Here is a 26286-nt window from a genome sequence, read left to right on the forward strand (position 1 = left end):
TCACGTTGCGTCCGCCATTTCGCGTCAGCGTCGCAGTCGCAAGAATTGATCGAGTCGAAGACCGAGACGCCCTCGTTGGGAAAATTTAGAAGCTATCCCATTTGCGGGAACCAGGTATTTTCAGTGGTTTTTACATATTTCCTTACAGAAAATAGAAAGTACAAGAGTCCCAAGCCATTCTACCGATAACTCTCCCATGTTTCAGTGAAATTTCTTTCGAAACGTGCTCTCATCAGTTCTTTTTCGTAACATCATTTGCTGTAGACACGACCTGACGACAGCGCCGTCTGTGATGCATTTTGCTAGTTTTCACTTAGTGGCGCTAATTTGTCATAAATCACTGCTATTATGATTACAACAATAGTAAATAATTAAATTTATTGTTTTGGATAATTCGAGGCGTGTTCGATTATTTGGTGCAATCCTTCATAAGATGGCGGACATCTAGACGCTGTTTATTCAGTTATTCAAGTCAAACGAGTGTATCAGTTCAAAGTGGTGTTTGTGAATCACGAGTGCATTGGAAATGTGAATGTTTTTGAATAAGTTGTTCAGTGATTTTTTTTAGCCTTGAATGAAGTGTTTTCTAATTTTTTCTACATAGCAAACCTGAAAGTATCGCCGGTTATTGATTGACTATTATTTACGTAGGCGGTGCTCTCTATAGCTTTCAGTAACGAGGAGTGCTTTCAGTGAAAAAACCACATGATATGTCAATAGACATCACATAGTGGATCTAGGTTCCCAACGACGTATGTAACTTGTTAATTACCATATCTAAAGAATGTCCTGACATCTAGTGCTGTCATCATTTCTAGTGTGTTATATTTCATGTTATTGCACAGTATTTTGGTTGTTTGGGACCTAGGTTTTGGTCCAGGCTTTGATGAATCAGAAGTTTTCTTTCTGTAGGTTGCACCTTTGCCTGAATCCTAAACTAAAGAGTTCAGTGTGTTTCTGTTATTATGTTAATTTAAAAAACTGTTGTTAATTACCGTAAAATATTGTTTTTACCTAAAATTATGTTGTCATCTTATTCAAAATATACCTTAGTTTAAGTAAAACGCCTTTGTGATGCACTAAATGTACCAAAATTATAAATTAAATAGACTGTCAATACTACCAATTTTCGTTTAAGTATGTTTATGTGACTTGTAACACAAAACTGTATGTATTGATACAATTTTTGAATGAAGCCGATGTCCCGTCTATTTTCAGCATAAAAAATATTTTATTTATTTTTATGCGAAATTACAAAGTTTCCATACAAGAATCAAAATCTTCGAGGTAAGGAAGAGGGCTAAAACATATCTCGAAAAAATAATATAAAAATATTTATGTAATAAACTAGTCTATATGCAAGTTTTTAGAGGTATGTTATACAACTTTTTTTTTTCTCCGTACAGACGCTCCATCCATCCTAAATTGCATACACAGTCACATAGTGTTTATGAATGTGTTCCTATTTATTCATAATTACCAATGTTTTCTCTAGCAAAATGCCTCCTCCCGACAAGAAGGGGGTGGGAGTCTCTGATGGGAAGCTTATCCAGTCTTATCTCAATGCGTACAACCAGCAGCAGACAGAAGCCGAAGCCACCGTATTGGGTAAGCTATATGTTGATGGAACTGGCTTATTTTTTTCCAAAAAGAGGATTGATGGGTTTTATCCTTGTACTGAATCACAAGTAATTTTCTGTGCAATTTTATGTTAGATTTGTGATGATGATAGATGAAACCCCTCATTAAATTTCTTTATACAGGGTGGAAAGTTGAGATGGGGCAGCCAGGGCAGCTACTAGATCCCTTGCTGCTACGCAAAAATGCTCTTAGGAGACCTTTACTAACTTTTTGAGTGATAACAATCAACATTCACAGATTTTTGATAAAATGTACAGTCAGCGAGAAAATCAACAGATATGACTTTTTTATGCTAATCGGTCCCATTTCTATCAAGGATTAAAACACTCTTTGAGACCAACTAATGTTAGAGTATTAGAACACCCACAAATCAAAGAAAACTTTTTCCATACAGTTCGTAGGGTACTAATTTGCAGTGAAATCCTTTATGCTTAAAGAAAATTAAACAGTATGTAGACAACTAAAAACTGAACATTCTAACTAAAGTTAGTGTCTTAATCCAGTATTGCTGCCCCATATCAACTTTCCACACTGTATATGACCAGTGATTGAGATTCCGGATGTGAAAAACTTAAAATTTATCATTAAAAAAATGGTGTAGTTTAAACTGAAAATGTCCATTGGCGAGTTATCAACCCATTTCTTAATTATCACAGTGAACAGTGCCGAGGAGGAGGAGAACCCCAATGGAGTCACATATTTCGTGGATGAGCAGGGCCGGTATTACTACCAGCCCGGAGAGAATCAGACCATAGTGTCCCTCTCAAATCCAGAGGAAAATGAGGCAAGTTATTGCAGAGATGGTTTTAATGTAGAGATGTATAACTATATTTTTATTGGCTGGATACTGGATACCATATATCTGGTGATTCATTTACGTGTCATTAAATAAAATGTATTGGAGCTGTTGTGAGGACCTTTTTAAATTCAATTCATGCGCTTATCATGTTTTTTTTTATAAGTATGTTTTGTTTCCGTGTCTCCGTGTGCCTTAAGGCCTTACCACACTAGCGATTTGTGGATGGGTTAAAAGCTAGGCGAGTTCGCTGCGAATACGTAAGAACTACGTCGTGAGCGCGCAGCAAGTTCATCGCGTCTAGGTCTGGAACGCCATGCTTTACAGTTACGCAGCGAATACGTTGCGCGTTCGTGGCGAAATCGTTACGAGCTCTCGGCTGATTCGTTGCGCGCTCGTAGCGAACTCACTGCCCGCTCGCCTCGCTTTCAACTCGTCCGCAAATCGCCTGTGCGATTATTGATAAGGCTCTAACTAACTAATTGTTGTTGGAGTTTAAAGATGTGGTTTTGAAATATTTGTTACTTGTTCAGATATTGCTCCGCCGCTTCGTCACTGTATTTAGGTTTTTACAAGCTTTTGTTTGATTGGCAATGTATGTATGTGTGGGTCTAATCTTGCAAGTTGAATTTGACCCGCTTCCATGGCATTCTTATGTAAATCTGGTGAGAATACAATAATCTAGTAGTGACATCATGGTGGTCCAGCCTGGGTTGTATCTGCAGGACAGAACTCAATAATTAATTGCATTGACTTGAAATTTGGTACAGAGATGTAGTTTGGATGACAATGCAAGTACAGTCAACAAAAAGTTCAGTCAGCAAAAAAGCTTGTATTAATAATTATTAACAAAAATATACTACTAAAAATAATATAAGGGCCACTTGAACTTCACCAGTAAAATGAAATCAAAAATATGTTTGTGTTTTTAATTGAATACATTTAATTGGATGAAAAGTACTTGTAATGTGTTATGTTGTATTTAATAAAACCATTCCTAGACAAGGAATGTTATAAAGATTTATATTTATTAGTATTTTCCTTTCTCCCATAAAATTCACGTGGCCCTTAAATATTCTCTTTTGAGCAGTATATTAAACATTATCAAAGGCCTGTTCAAAGAATTACGTACATGAATCATAAATACTAGCTGTCTTTGTTTAATATTCAAGTGTTTCCAGGAGGCCATCGCAGAAGACGATAACACGATGATTGAGGAAGGCTACCAGACGGTGACCCTGGTACCTTCAGATACTGGCACCGGAGAAGTGAGCTATGTACTGGTAGTGCAGGAGGAAACAAAGCCAGTTATTAATGTCGACATCAAGATTGATCAGGTATGTAGTCTTGAGAAATATTGTGCTGTTGATGAATGGGTGGTAGAATATTTGAGCTCCGGCCAACTAAAGAAGGACATGTTGCAGCAACTTTAGTACTGTCTTTACTTGTCTCTTTGTATTTTTTCCTTTAACAATATTTGCTGGAATATAATGATGAAAAATAAATGCTGAATAGCCAAAAACAGCCATCAATGATGAAGAACAAACACTGCTTAATCTCGAACTTGCAACTTAAGAAGTTTGGCTAGGGGCTGCTAAGGTTCTCATTAGCATTTCAAAGATCTATCAGTTAGAGCTATGGGTCCTTTATCGTCGCCATGCTATAATATACTGTGGCACAGTCATATTCGACAGGCTCAAGTATAATGTAATATATGTAAAAGACCAAGGCTAAGTTAGCAGTAACAGATGGTATGTGTCTCTTGGATAAACCTTATGGTGCTGAGCTAATGCAATTAGCCAGGGAGAAGTGTTTTGCAAAATGGCAGGAAATGTTCAATATTGTATCCACAACTAAGGGCATTTGGTACGGCACCATAGAGAGTAAAATCTTCAAAGTACCCTTGTTTGATAATTCCAGCCTCCCCAGGGATCTTCTCGTGTGGCCTTTCCGTGTGCGGTCTGGTCACATTCCACTAAACAGTTTTTTGAATTTGATGAGAGTTGTGCAATCACCTTTGTGTATAGGTTGTAGTAAGACTGAAGACCTAATTCACTTTCTTTTGGAATATGATCAGAATAAGGACATCAGAGACAGGTATTTGGATGGTATGGGCTTGTTCAATGGAGGTGTAAATGTAATTGAGTCTACCGCTTTCAGAGGAAGCGATGCTGATTTACAGGTTCATTAGACAGGCCTTTGCATCCAGAGACGTGGCTTCAGTGCAACGGAGAGCGTAAAATTTGTAGTGTGGTGTATATAACTGAGGCTCCCCATGAGGCTGACATAGTCACATTTGGTGTACTAAAGCCTCGTTAAAATACTAGATAAAAAAAAAGACCAAGTGGTATCACATAGTAGGTAATATAAGGTGTATGAAATGTTACACAATTCTACAATTTTGTGGTAGATGGTAATGTGGATATCTTCGACAGGCTGGTTGGCGCTTAGTACCTTGAGATTCGTTTGACAACTTTGATGTTTGTATCACAAGTTTGATTGTTTGTGTCGCAACTTCGCAAAGCAAGACTAACATATCAAATGGACCTCTCGATTCTAAAGGGGATACCAGACTCGAATGAATGTTCTTTCCAGTGAATGCTTCATTTTTCCTTCGTTCCATGTTGACACGGCTCAGCTGGAATGACGTAAAAAAGGACATTCATCCGTACGTTCTTTCAATATGGCGTCGAATGAAGTTGTGCATCTTGGAACAAAGGGGCTCTATCTTTGTACTTATTCGTCAAAGTTTGTGGTTCCAAAGGCATTGATAATTTTTTAGATTCTTCAAAAACAGCAACATATTTTGTTCGTTCCACTTGAACACCATTTTGTCGCGACGTTTGACTTGACTTTCGTCTGCTACAGGGTTCTAGACAAAATGGTTGAATCCAAGTGAACGTTCTCTCTGTCTTCAGACTGTTCATTTTTCGTTCATCCGAGTGAGAATGAATGATGGCGAATAATGCCTAATGAATTCATTCGGCACTTTTATTTCACTTTCTGTTTAGATGTGTCATTTCAAGTGAAAAATACCGAATGAAAGACAGAAATGAACGAAAAATGAACTGTCGGATACCCGCCTAACGCCATGTAGCGATATTTTGCCTGCCAAGAAACCCTTATTATTATAGCATCCAATATGTATGTACGTATATAGTTTAGTTTAGTTTAGTTTATTTATTCAATACATCATTACATTATAATTTACATAAATGTGTATAGGGCGGGTACTGCACAATCATCTGTTGCATTGTGATTATTATTTTTTTAGGAGGAAGAAGAAGACAAGGGTAATGATGATGTGTACAACTTCGAGGAGGAGGGCATCGAGGAGGTGTCCGAGGATGAGGAAGAGGCCACCAAACGCAAGAGGACCCCTAAGAGGCGGAACCAGCGCTCCAAGTTCACATGCTCCTTCTGCAACTATACTAGCCACAGACGGTGAGTAATTTGTATGAATAAGATGTGTGTGGGGTATCGCACACAGTGCGGAATGCTTAGGACCTGGGTTTGATTCCCAGCGCTGGTCTCTGTTTCAGTTTGTATTTCTTGTTATTCTGTCCCGTCAGCGAGGGGACAATAGTAGTACAGTTTAATAGAGGAAATGTTGTGTCCCATTATACTAACATGTTTATTAGGTGACCAATTATAGAAGGGGCTTAAAACTACCACAAAAATGCATATTTGGCAAGTTTTAATCCTATAAACTTACAGTTCAAAGAGTGACTCAGGAGACCGTAACTATAGCAACAAGTGATAAGAAAGTTGATATACCCATTTTCGTTTCGTTGGTTTTTTCGTTGGGATGACCGTAAAAGTGACAAATTTGGAGTTGTTTTGTTTTAGTACTATGTTGCTATGGTTACTTATTAAAAGTATGATTTAAGGGGGTACAAATCCACTAAAAGTAGGGAGTTGTGACAGTTTCATTTTGAATCTAACATTCTAATAGTAATAGTATACTATACATTGCAGCTCAAGGCGCAGCCTACCCTGAAATTGACCCAATGCACGTCTATGGTTCATGACCAAACACATTCTTCGCTTTACATTGCCGGTGGAAACCGCAGCCTTAGGCTATGCTGCCATCAGTTCTCAAAATTCACTGATCACCTTTCCCCCACCAGCTATCTCCTCCTGCGGCACATGAAGACCCACTCGGAGGACCGTCCGTACAAATGCAAGGTCTGCGAGCGAGGGTTCAAGACGATGGCGTCCCTTCAGAACCACGTGAACATGCACAACGGGGTCAAGCCCCATGTCTGCAAGTACTGCAACAGCCCGTTCACTACTTCTGGTAAGTTGAATACAAGGTAGGGTTGTAACGGAGGCCTTCTTAGCGAAGGCGGTTTCGTCTCCGCGCATGCGGAGGTTAACGGAGGCGGATGCGGAGGTGAAAATGGATGTGGAAAAAATAGTAGTTTATGCTTTATTCTACTCAAAAATCTCTAAAATTTCTAAAAAACTGCCAAATCGCACTATTTTCGGCGTCATCGTGCATGTGAATTAAATAAACAAAACTTTGTACAAAATCACTTTAAAAAATCGCGATTCAATCAAACATATACATTACAATTTCGTACGTCCAAGCAACGAGACAGGTTGATTCCTGTCTTGTGTTATTTATTTGACATACGCCCGCCCCCGCCCCGACCGCGTTCTCGCTGCGCGCCGAGATAATGAAATGAGAAATAAACCTCCGTTATAACTCCGCAAAAAAAATTGCGAAGATACGATTTCTTGCGGAACTTCCGCAGTAACAGAGGCGGAGGCGAAGTTCCGTTGCAACCCTAATACAAAGTGCCCAGTTGAACAAGTATGTGGGATATGATATGGCCTGTGTCCCGCGTCTCTCTTTAGTGGTCTGTCTGTACAGCAACATCTCTGTCCGCAGGCGAGCTGGTCCGGCACGTGCGTTACCGGCACACGCACGAGAAGCCCCACAAATGTACGGAGTGCGATTACGCCTCCGTCGAGCTGTCCAAGCTGCGGCGGCACGTGCGCTGCCACACCGGCGAGCGTCCCTACCAGGTACCTAGGCCACAGAATAAGTTATTATTACTTCGCTTCCTTACATAAGCAACGTGTGGGATTTTATTAAATTCTCGTGGGAATTCCCTAAAATTACATCGTAGTTTTCGTTGCGGTTGTTATTTCAAGATTTTATCCCTATCCCGTGGGAATATCGGGATAAAAAGTAGCTTCTGTGTTATTTCAGATGTCCAGCGGTTATTAGTTCGAGATTTTAATCCTATCCCGTGGGAATATCGCGATAAGAAGTATCCTATGTTTTTAATCCAGGTTATAAACTAATTTTTTGCCAAATTTCATTCAAATTCGTCATGCCGTTTCAGCGTGAAGAAGTAACAAAGATACTCACTCACTCGTAAACTTTCATATTTATAATATTAGCAGGATTATCTGGCAGTGATGTAAACTTTTATGCACATTTTATAGGCAAAATAGCCGTTTGCGGTCCATTTACATAGTAAAAAAATTGATTTTCATCGTCTGTGTGTCCAGTGCCCGGACTGCACATACGCGTCGCCGGACACGTTCAAACTGAAGCGTCACTTGCGGACGCATACGGGCGAGAAGCCATATAAATGTGACAGCTGCAACATGTGCTTCACGCAGTCCAACTCGCTCAAGGCGCACAAGCTGATACACAACGGTAAGTCACTCTTACTCGTGGACCACCTGATAAGTTCATTTGGCACTAAGGGGACTTGCAGCGGCGTCTTTAGCCCATGTAGCGCCCGTGTGCAATTATTACTTTAGCGCCATCTAGGAAAAGCGCGGTCAAAATGGAATAGGTATAAAATGCCGCAGCCGGCGCCCCTAACACCGCTGCGCCCGTGTGCAACGCACACCCTGCACTATAGGTAGAGACGCCTCTGGGGACTTGTTCTGACCCTTGGTACACCTCAGAGGTCACAAACCATGAACAATTTTTTATGACATCATTTAATGCTTTTTTTTATCGACTTTAAAAAAGTTATTTTACCATAAATAGCCATCTTTTTGTGATAGCTACCCTTACAGTGTATCATGTCAAAGTTGCATAAATCTTTATTTTATAAGCAAGGAGCGGAATTTCTCATAGCAAAAATCAAACGTCAAAGGAATTGAACATAAGTTTTATCGACTATCGATAAATATTTTAAAATAGCGCCTTTTAAGTTAGTTACAATTAAAATATAAAGAACTTGTGCTGTTTTAAATTAACTTTACATTTAGAACAGTATATCGTTGAAGAATCTTCATTGTAAATAAGTAAGGGATGTTTTTTAATCCATTTGTCAATCGTTTTTCTTTTAGGATTAACCATTTTAATAACACGGGAATGACTGAGAAAAACTCAAGCGACATAAATGTCATAATATGTAACGTTGACGCGATTTATTTTATTTTAATATGGAGATGCAAGTCGCTTATCAAAGAGGTCAAATGTTACAGAATAATGTTACAAGGCGATAAAAAAAAGCAAGCAGCAGAAGCAGCAGTGCTTGCACTGTTGTGTTTCGGCGTGGAGAGTAAGACAGCCGGTGAAATTCCTGGCACGTGAGGTATCCCATCTTAGGCCTCTAGGTTGGCAACGCGCCTGCAATACCTTACGGGCGGTAGTGATCTCTAACCATCAGGAGACTCGCTTGCTCGTTTGCCATCCAGTCGAATAAAAAATAAAATAAAAATAAAAAGAAGAGTCGATTCGATAACATCGATAACTGGAATAGTCGATAAAACTTATGTTCAATCCCTTTGATGTTTGATTTTTGCTATGAGAAATTCCGCTCCTTACATAATTACCATTTATTTTCCCCCGTCCAGTCGCCGAGAAGCCGGTGTACCGTTGCGAGCTCTGCCCGGCCAAGTGCGGCCGCAAGACTGACCTGCGCATACACATACAGAAGCTGCACACGTCCGACACGCCGCTCAAGTGCAAGCGGTGCGGGAAGTCATTCCCCGACCGCTACTCGTGCAAGCTGCACAATAAGGTGATCAAAGTTTCATTTGAATAAGTAATACAACACCACAACACACCCCACAACACAACACCACAACATACAACACCACAACGCCGGTTTTAGCATTCCCAGCGCCCCCAACTCTTGGGAATTTTCTAGTAAGTATAGGCTTCGCTCAATGAGCGAAGGCGCCCCTTTAAGTCTGGCGCCCTGGGTGGTCACCTCACCGCGCCCTACCCTAACGCCGCTACTGCAACACCACAACACAACACCAAAACACACAACACAACACCATATCAACAACACCAACTTACAACATAGCATACAACATCACTTAACAAGGTTTCTTAGATTATTTTCCTATAATCCTTTTTTCTTTGTAGCAAATTTTCATTTCGCTTTTTTTAACGAAGGCAATATTTCCAAGTCTGCTTTTTTAATGAAGCTTATTTTCACATTCGCGTTTTTTCCGAGTCGCATTTTTTCCAGTCGCGTTCTTCCCCAATCCCAATCGAAACAGAAACAGTGTCGCTACGCTCAGGATTCTATTGTAGAACCCTTCGCTACATTCTGGATTCAATGTACGCCCTCGCCGTAAATACACCATTTTGCTCCCTTTGACACAAATAACTATTTCTGAAGGAGAGGTGTGAAAAATATATTACGCCCCTGAGTCTTGTGTTTTAATCTTCGAATTCTTGTCGGCATGCATCCTAACAAAATATTGTTTCGCAGACTCACGAGGGTGAGAAATGCTTCAAGTGCGACCTGTGCCCGTACGCGTCGACGATGTTGCGGCACCTCAAGTCGCACATGCTCAAGCATACCGACGAGAAGCCCTTCGTCTGTACCGAGTGCGACCAGAGCTTCCGGTCAGTATAATTAAAACTATACAATGGGTGCAGGTACAATCCTGTGCACGCGGCGCGCGCAGTTAGCCCTGCTTATACTGTTGTTCAACAGGCGGCCGCCCGCTCCGCGCAAACCGCGTCAGCTATCATAGGTCCTTAAAGTCTCTTCGCTGAGATTTAATCAATATACTCAGCGACACAAAATTTGGCCCACTCTACATACAAAATGACAGTAACGGGCCATAAAAATTGCATATCGGTCTTTGGAAAGAGACTCGGCTAATTTCGGCTTCGGAGAGCGTTGTCACACACTACTTATGTGACGTTTGTCAGTCGTTGTACAGGTGCAATAGAGTACGGACGCATAGAGAGTTGTTGAAACTTCCCAAAACTTGAAATTGCATGATGGCATCTTTAGGAAAAGTAAACTATCCTTTTTCTAGTAGTTGCAACAGCTCCATATAGATATCTAGATATCTGGAATTCATATTGTCATTAATTTGACGTGAACTAATTAAGTCCATACAGGTGCAGTATTTATTTGATATAAAACGTCACTTAAAAAAATACAAACATTGGAACATAGAAACTCCTCCATTTTTGAAGTCGGTTAATAAATACGATGATTGATGGACGGTTGTCATTGTTCGGAAATCGTCGTGAACAGCCAATTGTCTTATTCCGAAGACCGATGTGCAATCTTTATCACCGGGTGCTTTAGCTATTACTGCATACATTTGAGGGCCACATTTTTTGCCGCTCAGTGTATTATCATCATCATCACCTCAGCCGTAGGACGTCCACTGTTGGACATAGGCCTCCCCCATATACCTCCAGTTGCATCCGTAATTCCACGGCTTTAACCAGGTCCTCCGTCCGTCTCGGTGCTGAACGATTTTAATGTTAAGTACATTATTCTCCATTTCTCTACATATTACTCACTGTACTTTTGTACACAGCCAGAAGCAGCTGTTGCGACGGCATCAGAACCTGTACCACAACCCGGACTATGTCCCTAAGCCGCCCAAGGAGAAGACCCATGCGTGCCACGAGTGCAAGCGCACATTCGCTCACAAGGTATGTCTGTAGACGTACAGTCACGATCGTTAATTTGGGACACACTTAAGAGGGTTTATACCTGCTGAGCTGGCAACGTTGCATGTTTATTAACGGTTTTTAAAGAAAATAAGTCTATAACGAATAATTATTGGAGTAGACACATTAACTTATATAGTAAGATGTGTTCTATCAGACAATTTTTTTAATTCTCATTCAATTTTAATGGAATAATCGAGAAAAAATAACAAAAATGCAACTTTGCCAGCTCAGCAGCTATAAACCCTCTTAAGATCGAATATCTGTAATTTTGTATGACAATTCAAAGGACTTTTTCACGAGATGGGTCCCAAATTATCGATCGTGACCGTACATAGTTAATAATCCGTTCGGGTGACACAATTTACCGGGCTTGATAATACAGACATAAAAATACAGTTTGTCAGTTTGACACGAGTTTGTATGGGTGTGTACACGAGATATAAAATGTATATAAAAAAATATATAGATACAAAACTTCATCTTTTCCGGGAACAAGTGTCTTCTGCCTAGCCGATCTGTAGATTTTATGCCGTACATCTATTTATCTATTTATTTCTTTGTTTTTATTTATTATAATATTATGTATTATATTTGGGTACAGCTGCACACTGCGCTTCTATTGTTTTGCTTTGCGATGCTTTACGTTACGATACCTTTTATGTCTTGTGATTGTCTAAACGGATTCACTGAAAATCAGCGTCTTTGCATTTCATGTATCGACAAATGCTGAGTGAAATCCTTTTTTGGAATCACCTCAACAATAAATTCACTATATCTTTGTTTCTTAGACAGGCTTTGTAAATACTGTAATATTGTTGTGATGTTTTTCAAAATAAATAAATTATTCATTCATTCATATCGGATCGGTATTTCCATGTCGGTATTATCCGGGCTGGTAAATAGTGTCACCCATGCCGACATGTCTATGAATAATTGTATTGATAAGTGGTATGATTGTGTTAAATAAATAAGGTTTTTTTTTAACTCTGATGATAACCTTGAGGATGGATACAAGCCTATGTCCTTCCCAGTGTGTAGCCTATGTCATCACCATACCAAATTACATCTAAATCGGTTCAGGGGTTTAAGTTTGGAAAAGTGACGAATAGAGAACTTTTTAGTGTATGTTTCTGTGAATCAGGAGACGTCTCACATCAGTGATACACTTTGTTAGAAAAATGTTTGCAATGTATACCTAGTGCCATCCACGAAGACGCGTGATTTTGTCAAAATTAGACATTAATGACATTGTAATAAGAGCCACGGCACGCGTCATCGCGAATGACTACCTATATGCTATTAGCATACTTAGGAGAGCAGTGAAGGAATGAGGGCTATCGTTTTTTGTCTCACTAGATGGCGCGCTGTTGCGTGAGGTTTTTAAGTATGGCTTTCAAAGTCTGTTATTGCGGGCGTGAAAACAAAGTTTAGATTAAAATCATATTTAATACACCTTAAAACCGTACTATAAAAATATCGAGCATGCCAGTGTTGCATAGTCCCCGTTTTGTTCGGAAAAAAGGGAGGACAAAGATTTCCGAAAGACAAAACTGTCTCAAAACATAGACATTAATTGCCCCGGAACGCATATTTGCCATAAATAATTTCAGATATTGTAAAATATTCACAAAATTATTCTAATTATAAATAAACCCGCGTAGCTCACCCAAAAACTATGAGATTTGACATTTCGGAGACGTCACGCTACACTAGCGCCTCTAGTGGCGAATTTATACGCGATAGCCCTCATTGCCTTAAAACTGTCACAATAAGGGCTATCGTTTTTTGTCTCACTAGATGGCGCACTGTTGCGTGAGGTTTTTAAGTGTGGCTTTCAGAGTCTGTTATTACGGGCGTTAAAACAAAATTAAGATTAAAATTATATTTAAAACACCTTAAAACCGTACCATAAAAATATCCAGCAACCACAGTGTTGCTTAGTCCCGTTTTGTTCGGAAAAAAAGGGAGGACAAAAGTTTCCGAAAGACAAAACTGTCTCAAAACACAGACATTAATTGCCCCGTAACGCATAATTGCCATAATTAATTTCAGGTTATGCAAAATATTCACAAAAAAAATCTTATTATAAATAAACCCGCGTAGCTCACCCAAAAACTATGAGATTTGACATTTTGGAGACCTCACGCTACACTAGCGCCTCTAGCGGCGAATTCATACGCGATAGCCCTCATTGTGACGCAAAGCGAACGGGTTTGCAATGGGCCGGGCTGTGTTCCCACTCAGTCTTTAATCAGGAATTGTTTCTTTTATTCTTGCACTGTTTTTATAGTATATCGAGAGTTATTGTAATGCATCACAATAACATTATTACTGAAATTGTACATATTACACTGCAATCCTGGCCTGACTTGTTGAGGTTTAACGGTTTAACTGTCTCGAAAATGGTTAAACTGATCGTGTGTTGCCATACATGCTTCCGGATTGAAAGTTTCTTTGCGAACTTGTTTCCGCTGGCGTTCGTGTCGTCATAGTGTTTGTATGTGTTTATATGTTTTAGTTTTTAAATGGGTCCCACTGGAAAACATCGTAGCGGCTTGCCGTAACATTATGCTGAGTGGGGCCCACTGCATAGATATTATTCCATGTTATTTTTTTATCCTTTCCATCTAATATATTTTTATGTGTATTGAATATGTGTGAATAAATATTTCTCTTTCTCTCTTTCACAAATCCTAACTTATAGTGGATTTATACCCGATAAAATCATACTAACAAGTAACTCAGGACAAGTTACCATGGTAACAAGCTACAATAAAAAGTTTATTGACCCACTTATGTACTTATTCTTATTCGTATACATATATAAAATTTGTGATTATATAAATTATTGAGCACCTTATGCGTTCCCAGGGTAACCTCATCCGCCATTTGGCCATTCACGACCCCGACTCGGGTCACACGGAGCGTGCGCTAGCGCTCAAACTCGGCCGCCAGCGCAAGATCAAGTATATGACGACGAGGAAACAGGTAACTTACCACAGCACTCTAACTATGGATGCATTAATGGTGACGAAAGCATAAGATGGATAAGACTTCTATTAAACTTAGATTAATATTTTTTTATAAAAATGTATAGAAATTTGAGTGATAGTGATAATGTTCCTAGTAATGGTGGAGTGTCACCACGAATACTCGCCTTTTACATCTGTAGATGTAAAGATGTCATTTTCCCTACATAAGTGAATAGTGAACCATAAAAGGAATGCACTGAAAATTATGTAATATAGAAAAGAAATGCGATTATTTACTACAACAATAAACTATTTTCAATTATGTAGTCAAATCCATATTACGTATATCGTTCGACATTATTTTGACGTAAATTGCATCCGTCATCCGCCCACTGCATAGCACAACAATAATATGATGGATGTCGTTGCTGAGCGAATTTCGTCTTATTTTTAACCCCCGACGCAAAACGAGAGGTGTTATATATAAATTTGACCGCTATGTATGTCTGTCTTCGGCACCGTAGCTCTTAAACGGGTGGACCGATTTGAATGCGGCTTTTTTTATTTGAAATCAGGTTTCGTAGCGATGGTTCTGAAACATGTTTCATCAAAATCGGTTCAGCCGTTTTTGAGATGTTGAACTTTGAAGTGACGAAGTCGGGGGTTTTCCAACTTTTGTTGCTTAGAGGTTATAAAGGTATGGGTAATAATAAAACGTAGGTAATGTACATGGGTGAACGAACTTATCATGTTTTGTAAGTGGAGTCCAGCTTTACTATACGTTAGTTATGTCAATCAAATTTATGCAAAGTGTAAACAAACCGATTTCTACAAAATTCTTGTATAAACACCCACTGGATCAATAACACATTTAATTTCGCTTGATTTCAATGTTTAATTTTCATTTGAAAAATCTTCGTCAAAATCTGACGTTATTTCTTGAATGAAACTCGTGTTTAATCTGTAGTAGCATAGACTAGCGTAGAGATGGTGGAAAATTTGACATTTCAAAAATCGATTAATACTCGATTGAATAAGCGATTATTACATTAAAATTAAAAAATAGTTACTGCTTTTATAATTGAATAAACAGTCTTTGGTATTAAATCAAGTATTGTAAATAATAAAATAGACTAAAAAACTTTGATCTATTCAATTAATAAATTAATCGATTTAGTGAACAGATTAATTATTTTGCAATAGGTTCTAGGTTCTCACGTCATTAAATGTCTGTGGTCGGGTTAATGACGTCTTTGTTTACCCTATCTATAAATTGGATTGACATAACGTATAGTATACTATGTATTGTATGGTACATGAACAAGGATGCCTATGATAAATCTGGGTTCGATTCCGAGTCAAATACAGCAAATTGTATCTTTGTTGGTTTGGTTATGTTAAAAATAGCAAGTTGAGTTTCACCCAGTTTTACGGGCCGACTTTTTTTTTACAAGAGCTGGCACGAATGGCTTGAATGAGAGTAATGTCACTTGTCACTGTTTGAGTGCCATTAGAAAACCTCCTAATATTTTGTAAACACTCATTTAATTAGTTTGTGTGCTCTTGTGGTTCAACCTGTATATCGTCACTACTTAAAAAAAACAATCGATCATTATTCTGACATAATTTTAAGACCATTATTTCAATGATCAATTTTGTTGACGTATTGATTTGTGATACGAGATTTTTTCAAAGGAGTGCCGATATGACAATGCGAGCGCAACAAAATGCAAAAGACCTATTTTTTTGATAAAGACTTACAATGCTACTTGCGAACTGTGTAATATAGCAATATTTGTACGTAAACTGTCAATTTTTAATAATCTCAAAGATTTGCTTCGCGAATGCCGTAGATTTAAGTCGGCTCTGATTGGGATAGTGTTTGCCACTTTTGCCAGTCACATTATTGGTTAGGGCTCATAAAGTCCCACTAGCAAAATGTCCCACCACCAAAATTACGGCCCTTTCGCAAATGATCCCTTATGCAAAATACCCCATTCCCATTACGTCCCTTTCTCAAAACGTCCCATTGTTTTCGCAAAATGGCCCTTCTGAAAAAGCCCCTTTTGCAAAACGTCCCGTCTGCAAAATGTCCCTTTCGCAAAAAGTCCCTTTCGCAAAATGTCCCGCCTGCAAAATTCTTGTTTAAATAAAGAAAATATTAGGCTCTCTCTCAATGATTGAAAGGAAGGACATTTTGCAGAAGGGACGTTTTGCGAACGGGACATTTTGCTAAGGGACGTTTTGCGAACGGGACGTAATTTATGTGACGGGACATTTAGCAGAGAGGTCGTTTTGAGAATGGGACATTTATAAAAGGGACCTAGGGACATTTTGCGAGTGGGACCATTATGAGCCCTAACCACATTATTGAATGGTGTTATTGTTAAAAGACACTAATTGTAAGTACATAACTGCTCCATCATCAGAGCATAGACGCTACAGGTCGATTCACAGAGCTGGCACGAATGGATTTAACGAGTGAATAAAAGTATCTGTGTGTTATCTATTTGAATACACTGCACACAGATATGAAAATATAATGCATCAGTTATGTGCCTACGATAATGTCTCAGCGACATTACTTTCGTTCTACTCTTGTGAATGGTTGTTCAAGAAAGTGCTTTACCAGTTTTAATGACAGTTCCTACTTCAGAAATAAAGGTGGCTTGTCATATTGACTTGTGACTGAAAATGCCTATCTAGGCTTTGACGTTTTAAGCGCTACAAATGACATTAAACTTTAGGGTGGTAAATCAATTTCTTGGTCGGACTATACATATAGATATACAGAAGTGAAGCTAGCGTGTAAAATAAATAAAAATATATAAATATTGATACCAATTGACCTAGTCCCAAACTAAGCAAAGCTTTTACTATGGATACTAGGCAACGGATAAACATACTTATATAGATAAATGCATACATATTAAACATCCAAGACCCGAGAACATACATTCGTATTATTCATACAAATATCTGCCCCTGCCGGGATTCGAAACCGGGACCTCAAGCTTCGTAGTCAGGTGTAAAATTAGAGTCCGCATTCAACTGCGTGTGTCACAGGACGAGCCCGGGGAGTCGGACGATGCCAGCATGGTCAAGCTCGGTCTGACCAACAACGAGCTGCGCCGCGGCGAGCTGGTGACAGTGGCCGACGGGGACGGCCAGCAGTACGTCGTGCTGGAAGTGATCCAGCTGGAGGACGGCACCGAGCAGCACGTGGCCGTCGTCGCGCCCGACTATATGGAGTGCGAGGATGAGAACGGTACGTGCTAGGCACAGTACCACAGTATAACATGTTTCCCTACAGTAATACGACAGAGACGTCTGGACAGAGCAATCGTGCGGGGTGTGAGGGGTGCGACGCGGGTGGGAGGAGCCCCAGCTGCGTACTTCGCCGTTCTTAGTAGCTTGGGACAAGTCTTCTAGGGCTATCGCGTTTTTTTTTACATTTTAATTTATAATAAAATTTATTATGGTGCATACGACGTGCGTGCTAATCTTCATCACGCATAAATAAGGAACTAAGATTTCATCTATATTTAAAATTATATTTATTTATATTTTAATTAAATTAAATTCAATAAAAGGAACTTTAAGTCCGTTAAGTCTAGAAACCTAAAGTATTTGTCGGTTACTAATCTATGAAAGTATATTTAGTAGAAAAAAAAGTATAATATGATACTTCTTACCCCTAGTAAGTATGCCAAGTATACATCCATGTCTCAGTTTGTATTTTCGATATGGTTTCACGGGATACCTGTAAAAGTAACAAATTTGTAGTTGAAATAGAAAATACAAGAAGACTCCAAAAAACAACAATCCTAAGAAAAAGTTGATTGACCCCAAAATGTTCAAATTACTAAATGAGTGTAATTCCGCAGAAGAAGAGGAGGACGAGGAGGAGGAGCGCGAGGCCGCGCCGTCGGAGGTGCGCGTGAAGGACGCCGTGCTGGAAAAGAGCATCAAGCTGGAGAAGGATGTCAACTCCTGCTTCGGCTTTGACGTGAGTACAGCAAATATAGTGCTTTTCGGATAGCTCGGGTACGGGGTGACCTTTGGTTTTTTTTTGCCATTCCACGCCATGAATATTATTTCAGGCCAATAAAAAAATTATAAAAAATGTACTAAAATCTTGAAAGAACAAAAAAAAATCCCCATGTAGCTTAAAATATTTCGTAATAATAAACACAAATCATTTAAAAATAAACCCCAGATTTTCAGATTTTTAGGCATTGGAGCTTAGAAAGTAAGCTTTCATGCACATAAAATACAAAAACCATAGGTGCCCGTTTTTTTGCAAGGGGGTTTATATCATTTTGTTATCAAACTACGTAATAAGATAAATTTTAATCTCGTCAACTTTCATCGCGTAAAACGGAACTCAATTACAATAGAGTTTGACTATGCTAATCGACCGAATCGATTCCACAATGTTTTCAAATCGTTTGACTCATCAAACGTTTGAATCATCTGTCAATTAGTACGAGAGCGAAGGGCCTTGAATGCGTCTTTGTTTTGAGTGTTTCGTATTGTTTGATGTTTCGAACAGTTACTTTGTTATTCAATTTTGTTACTACGGCTTTTGTTATTTTTTTTACCGTTATTAGTTTTGATATAGTGCCAAAGAAGACCGCATGGTTTGCAAGATCCCGATAGACAAGCAAAAACACTTGCTGCGCGGGCGGAGCCGGCATGCAAACACTAGTTAAAAATATAAACTATCACTAATAAAATCGATTACACACCCTTAGCATATTAAATCGAGAATCGCAATGAATCACTTAGAATTTACATTGTCACAATTAATGACATGTGTCACTGTACCCAAGCTATCCGAAAAGTATTTTAGTAATAAATAATTACGCGTTCAGTTACGTGGGTGCACACTTACCGGGGTTCAGCTGAAAACCAGCGCTGCAGCTCTGGTTACAGGGCTACGGCACATGCTGAGCTGAGCCCTTTTGGCATCACTCTACAGCACAACATCTCTAATTTTTCTCTCTTCTTTTATTTATATTTTTACTTTGTTTTTGTTGTGTTTTTTTGTGTCAATAAATATTGTGAGTTTGAGTGAGTTTAAAATAGCAGACAGATACTATTTTAAGTTCCATCCATATTACTTGAAATAAATAATGATCTATACTTCAATTCGATCTGCTAATTTTTCATTAATATTTTAGTTTTCAAAATTAATAATTATTAGCTATAGAGGACACATGTTCTTTCAATTTTTATAAGTGAGCGAAAGCACGCAATAATGTGTGTTTAAGTTTTAAGTTGTTATGTAGGTAAGAACGAGGAAGCGGGTCGAGGGAGTTGGAATGTGCCAGCTCATTCAGATAGATAGGGGAAAGCTTTGAGCGAATTTGCCCTTAGCATTTTAAATTCAAATACAAATCCTGCTTGATTTATGTTTGTATAAAAGAAAACAACCATATTTTTTGTCAAGTTAGCTATCTGATAACTGCGCTATGGCGTGGTTTTTTCATTTCCTTCCGGAAGATTTGAATGAAATAATAAATACTATTTTAATTTTACCAGGAGGAAGAGGAGGGCGAAAACGACGAAGACTACGAAATGCTGGAGGCTCGCACCTAGACCATCTGTCACCGACTCTGACATTACCATCACCACTAGTACCACAGTACCATAACAGATTGTACCTTAGTACTATCATCAGTACCATCGTACATGTGACTGTACAAACCCGTCAGACCTCCTACTGTAGACGTTACTGTAAGGGTCTCCCCACATCTATCGACGCGGAATTGCCAAAAGCCGATAGAAAAAAGCTTTAAGGCGCGGCCACATGCAAGTCGCTCGACGCTCGTTTCCAACGTCAAATCTGGTCACGTGACATATAGCGATAAAGCTGAAAATGTTGATCTTTATCGCTGGAAAAAAACCTCTTCAGTTTCAGCAAAAATGGCTTCAGTTTTATTTGTACCACTGCCACGGCTGCTACTAAATGAGATTTAGGAATCAGCTTCCAAGACCAAGATCATTCCTGCAAGCAGCCATCTTGACGGTGCTGCTCGACGCGGCGATTTGACGCTATTTTTTTGAGTCGCGGGAAATTCAAAATGGGGTCACGTGACCAGATTTATCGCTGCAAACTAGCGACTGCTTAAAGGTTACGGCCACGCAATAAGCGCAAAGAAGGGACGGTTCGGCTCGGATCGGCTCGGCTGACGCCTGCCGATGCGTCGACGTCTTTTTCGCTCTTATTGCGTAGACATAAAGCTTTTTTCTATCGGCTTTTGCCGGTTCCGCGTCGGTAGATGTGAGACCCTTACTTAATTGTAAATTATGTACACTAGGTATAATGAAAGTAAATAAATGTTACATTGTTTTATGTATAACGTTTCGTGTAAGTAATACATGCAATGACGGCAAGTGAATGGTTGTATATAATGTGGCATGTACATAATGTGTGTAGAGAGTACCAAACGGCGTTTTAGTATACTTTAAAAGGGATCCGATACGACACCAGATTGACATTGAAATGTTGAGTTTGTTTTTGTTGGTGTGAGATAGATGAATATCTCAAGATACCCATTTCTGGGGTAAAAATCTAAACTAATCAACAGTGTGCAGCAAAAATCTTCTACTAATTCACTGGGATATATAATTCACTATTAAAGCTATGAAAATGATTAAAAAATTACTACTTTAATAAGAAGATAAACTCGTGAAACTACAGCTCAACCGCTCTCATTCTGAGAGGAAGCCCGTGCCCAGCAGTGGGACGTACATAGGCCAACATGATGTATCATTTACCCCTTGCTCTTTCGGTTCAAAATTTAAAGGGGCAGTTGTTAACAGACACTCGATTAAAATGGGCAGGCACCAAATATTACAAGTACACTTGAGGAGACTGGGGCTACTCCGAAATTCAAAAATCGAAGTTCGTGTCGTTCCGTCTTTCTGACGCTTATACTATTTAATATGAGAGTGAGAGGGACGGTACGATACGAACTTCGATTTTCGAATTTCGGAGAATACCCTCTGAATCGTGGACCAGGGCGCGACCTTTTCATTCATAATAAATTTCTCTAGGATTTCTTTTGGCAGATGTATGGAATGTCAATATATCACGTTCCACCCTGATGCATGATTTAGTTTCATTGACTGTCGCAAAATCGCAAGAAGACAACCTTTTGAGATAATTTCAAGCATGTTATATTTTTGGCACTACTTTTTTTATAAAATAATAATAATAAAATCATTTATTGCCACAGAAAATAAGACAGGTTACACAATCAAATAAAAAAAAACATAAGCAGGTGGCAAGGGGCTCAGGCTCAGCATAAGCTGCGAGCACAGGAAACTTGCAGCGCTGATCTTCAGCCTGCGCCCGTCCCACAGCGTAACAAGTTTACTCTAGAGCCGGGTAAGGCTGCATTGTTGCTAGCATATTTTTGTCACTATCAAAAATATACCAGCAACAACTTTTTAGAACAAAAAAGAAAATGAGCATGTAATAAAATTAACAGACAGAACAGAACAGGTGGCAAGGCATCATTGCGAGTCTTTTGTCTTAGGCCAAGTGCTTGGAGCGGAAAATGAGCTCTGGTTGAGTTCGAAACGCGTCAGTGTAATGTGGTGGTTTATAGCTTCTATATCTGTGTTTATACGCCAGTGGTGTTGTACAGGATTTTTGTTATGCTTTCACTTCAATCCTGTGCCGCTTGCAAGACAGAAACTCACTTCTCGCATTTATTGGGTATAAGTATGGATAAATTTTCTTTGTAAAATAATAGATGAAATGGCACAAAAGCAACTAATTTTTACTTTTTTTTTATTTTAAAGGTTTTTAAAACATTTTACGTTAATAATAACACTGTTGCCACTTGTCATGAAACAGCAAATTTGTAAGGCAACAGATCGTTGAATGGAATAGTAACGGCTTAATAAATTTGGACCATTTTTTATGCAAATAACAGTTATTGCAGTGTTATTACAGTTATGTTTCGTGTTAAAGCGCTCTGATTGTATTCGATCACATGCCTTTTTTAACCGACGTTTGTCACTTTGTCTTTGTCGTCGGCAACAAGACAAGCTACCGAGTTCGGTATTTATGAATTCTAACCCTTTGTCGGATCGCAAGCACTTTACTTTACATCCAGTTGCCCGTTCGGCTGACTGAATAAATTCTTCGATACATCGTTTCACCTCAGACTTTTGTTTTAGGAAATATACAAACCGATACGACGAGTAATCGTCTTTCGACAACAGAAAATATTTTGCTCCACCAATCGAACTTGCCTCCATCGGGCCGCACACATCAGCATGAATCAATGATAATCTCTCACACGCTCTATTTTCGCTTCTTGCGAACGATCCACGATGTTGTTTTCCTAATAAACATTTCTCACACACTTTGTTCTCACTTTCAGATACATATTTTATATTATTTCGATCGAGTATACGCTTTGTTGTTGTTGTTTCTTTAAAAAAATATGGCTCTGTCCATCGGAGGACGATACGCTTTACATAGGAAAAATTTTGATGAGCAAAAATTGAATGCCATTTTGACAGCGTCAAATTTTGTTTTGCAAAGTGACATTCCACTTTTGTTTCTGCTTCGGTTCTTGGATACAGGTTTAAAAAATTCATCGTAAACATTTTATTTTTTCTTTTAGCTATGGCTCTAACCTGACCATGTTTGTTCAAAATTTCGCACGATTTTTTATCTGACGACAAAAAATATCCTTTGCCTAAAACACTACCAACTGAGAACAAGTTAAACGTTAGCTCTGGAATAAACAATACATTATTTAGAGTAATATCATTCATACTCTGTCCTACTCTAGCTAACACTTTTATTGAACCAATACCTTCTATAGCTACCTTGTTTCCGTCACCTACGGTTACTTTACCCAGGTCCGTTTTTAACTGAATGGTCTCGAACAAGTTTCTATCCCAGCTCATGTGCTCACTCGCCCCGGTGTCCAGGCACCAGTCTTCTCTCTTCACTTTCTTGACTCGTCCGCTTTTCTGTGACCTAAAGCCGAGTTTAGACTTGCACGAAAAATCGTGCAAGTTGCATTACATTGCGAGGCCGTAAAGCCAACGAGTTTGTAGTGGTCAATCGAGCGCCGCAATGTAATGCAACTTGCACGATTTTTCTTGCAAGTCTAAATTCGGCTTAAGGCCTTGTCATACTAGACGCGATCTGCGTCCTCCGACCCTTGCAGCTCATATATGTCTTATTTTCAGTGGCAATAAATAATTTTATTGTTTATTATTATCATATAAAATTTGATGATAATGTGCCAGATCTAACCACAGGGTGTAGAATGCTTTGAGTGCGGAAAGTTCCTTGTTTCCAACTTGTCTACATTTCTTTAGTTAGTTGCGTGATCCAAATAGTAATGTGAACAGAGTTTTCTGTCTTCATACCTTGTTAAAGTATTATTATTATTATCTAGCCTGGATTGATGTCCCACTGTAACCCGGGTAAAGGCCCTCTCCCATGTCCTTCCTATCTAAAGCAGCCTGAAGCCAGACCTCCAGAAATACATCCGGTCGTCCCTCCATCTCTGTCTGTTAAAATTAAATCATTACAAACCCGGAAGTTGACATTCATTAATTATTTTGCATTAGGTTCTAGGTGTTCACTTCATTAAATGTCTGTGGTCGCGTTAATGGCGTCTTTGTTTACCATTTCTACAAATTGGATTGACATAATTACGTATAGCTATGAAGATGACATTTTGAGATTGTATGTTGACGACATTTCATTGTGGACGAGTTGAACATGTTACCCGAAAAGGGAATGTGGTCGAAATCATAATATCAAAGCTACAGATTTAAGTTTGGTTGCCTCTGCGATTGGACATCCGAATAACTTGACATTGTAAAATAATAATTGCGATACCATTACATTATAGGGCATTTCAATACTAATGATGATGATAATGAGAAATTATTTTGTATTTGTTATAACATACGCCGACTACGTTAATATTGTCTTTGAATCAGTTGTATATAAGATAAAAAGTATTTGTTAAATTTTCCATTTATTAAATTGACGCTGATCGATAATAATTTTATTAAAATATCGCTAGATGGCGTTAGTATCGTGAGGTCCGTTTGTTTGACGTTACAGTCTTGCTGCTATTGCCTCAATTAAGGTGGGGCCACATGCAATCGCTAGTCGCTCGTTTGCAACGATAAATCTGGTCACGTGGCATTTAGCGATAAAGCTGAAAATGTTGAGCTTTTATCGCGGAAAAAAACCTCTTCAATTTCGGCAAAAACAGTTTTTTTTTTCATTCACTCCTATTTCTTTTGTTTGTACCACTGCCACGATTGCTACTACATGAGATTAAGAAATCAGCTTCCAAGACCAAGACCGTTCCTACAAGAAGCCATCTTGTCGCTGCTGCTCGACGCGGCGACTTGACGCTACATTTTTGAGTCGCGGGAAATTCAAAGTCACCTTCAAAATGGGGTCACGTGACCAGATTTATCGCTACAATCGAGCGACTAGCGACTGCACTGACCCTAATTTAACCAATCAGAAACGCGATGCAAATGTCAAAGTTGTCAAACGGACATCGCGATACCAGCGCCATCTAGTCTCCGAAACCCTCATTGAAGCGACTTCCGTTTTCAACTTTTTTGTTGGCGGCAAGAAAGAACAGTGACCACCAATGCCAATAGCACCATTTTTAAAAACTAAATGTACATTTTAAATTGTAAATCCATAAAGTACGCTTTTTTATACTAAATTTTATCAAGAGATCAACATTTTGAGTATTTTAAATGGTGTCATGAATTGTAAAGATAAGTCTCCACCACGATCGTTTTGCCGGTGGAGTTGTTAGTGGTCAGTTAAATTGATGACAAATCGCGTAGATTGTATGCATTGTATATTTCCATTGTCATGTATATTCTTTTTTATTATGATATATATTTATTAAGCAGATGACGTTCCCATTAGTTTTAATTTTTATTAGTTTAATAGGACTGCGTGAAATATGTTAAAAAAATTTGGTATATTCAGACAGTGAGATGTGTAAAAATAAATAAATAGTTTTATAATTCGCTTTAGGGTGCTTCCGGAGACGAGGCCAGAGGCCTTATTGTCTTACGTAAGCTTTCACTTCTTTCTGTCACACGGTGTAGGATCAAGGATCAGGCTAGAAAGAGACGGCGAATACAGTCGCGAATGCCTGCGCGTTACACAATACGGTCTCTGGATCAGTACGGACGGATTTGTAGTACATTCATAAAAAAACTAAAATTAATGTTTTACGTAAATACTGCGACATAGGACTTAAATATATTGAGGTGTGTTGGGTTGATTCCAATCGTCTCCGGAATCACCTTTTTGGTATTTGTTCTGCTTTCTGCCGTATATTGTTGATTTTTTAAACAGATAAATTTACCTTTTTTAACTTTTTATGACATGGTCTGAATATGCCAAAGTGATCGGCCCAGTGCCGTGAGAAAAACTACTTAAACATTTGTTAATTATAAATAAAAATTGTTGTGGACGATATAGGTATTGATGTTATACGGGCGTTCAGACTTATCAGTAAATAAAATTGACATCAGACAATCAATCAATGTCAATTTGACATGTTATTATTACGTACTCTGACATGTTATTAATTTATGGTGGATTTAGCAGCGGCTAATAATTATGTAGCTACTGAGGCGTTTTCATCTATATTAAATATTAAGGTATTAATTGAAGTTTTTTTGTCTCTTCTGTTTATTTAGCTTGCCCTGTTTATTGTTTGGGTCAAATCTTGTGAGTTAATTTTGATCTAATTCCTGTGGTCGGGTTGACTTGATTTTTGGTACAGTCGCCTTGAGATATTTCGTAGCGGCCAAGGTGGTCAATAGATTAACTCTAATGCCTTAATAATAGAGTGCATGTGACTGTACACTTGTGTAGGTTGGATGAAAATGCAAGTAAAATCAACAATAATGCA

At 38.7% G+C, this 26286-nt stretch overlaps 2 protein-coding genes across 3 annotated transcripts in view; both read left to right on the forward strand.

Annotated features, from left to right (window-relative positions):
• On the forward strand, nucleotides 1–26039 carry CTCF. 2 transcript variants are annotated; one of them, XM_074100496.1, is made up of 15 exons: nucleotides 1–114; nucleotides 1496–1608; nucleotides 2298–2425; nucleotides 3619–3774; nucleotides 5712–5881; nucleotides 6568–6737; nucleotides 7335–7471; nucleotides 7964–8114; nucleotides 9272–9438; nucleotides 10144–10280; nucleotides 11219–11336; nucleotides 14229–14345; nucleotides 17396–17597; nucleotides 18217–18338; nucleotides 19877–26039. In XM_074100496.1, exons 2-15 carry the CDS (start codon nucleotides 1500–1502, stop codon nucleotides 19931–19933), a joined length of 1941 nt encoding a protein of 646 aa, XP_073956597.1. In that variant the 5' UTR covers nucleotides 1–114; nucleotides 1496–1499; the 3' UTR covers nucleotides 19934–26039. The 2 variants fall into 2 exon arrangements, with proteins under 2 accessions (XP_073956597.1, XP_073956603.1); XM_074100502.1 differs by lacking the exon at nucleotides 1–114 and adding an exon at nucleotides 163–752.
• LOC141437343 (proton-transporting V-type ATPase complex assembly regulator TMEM9-like) overlaps nucleotides 1–26286 on the forward strand; it is an 85821-nt gene that overhangs the window by 47272 nt on the left and 12263 nt on the right. The gene's annotated exons all lie outside the window — the stretch shown is intronic.

The sequence above is a fragment of the Choristoneura fumiferana genome, chromosome Z (genome assembly GCF_025370935.1).
Source record: "Choristoneura fumiferana chromosome Z, NRCan_CFum_1, whole genome shotgun sequence".
Taxonomy (NCBI): Eukaryota; Metazoa; Arthropoda; class Insecta; order Lepidoptera; family Tortricidae; genus Choristoneura; species Choristoneura fumiferana.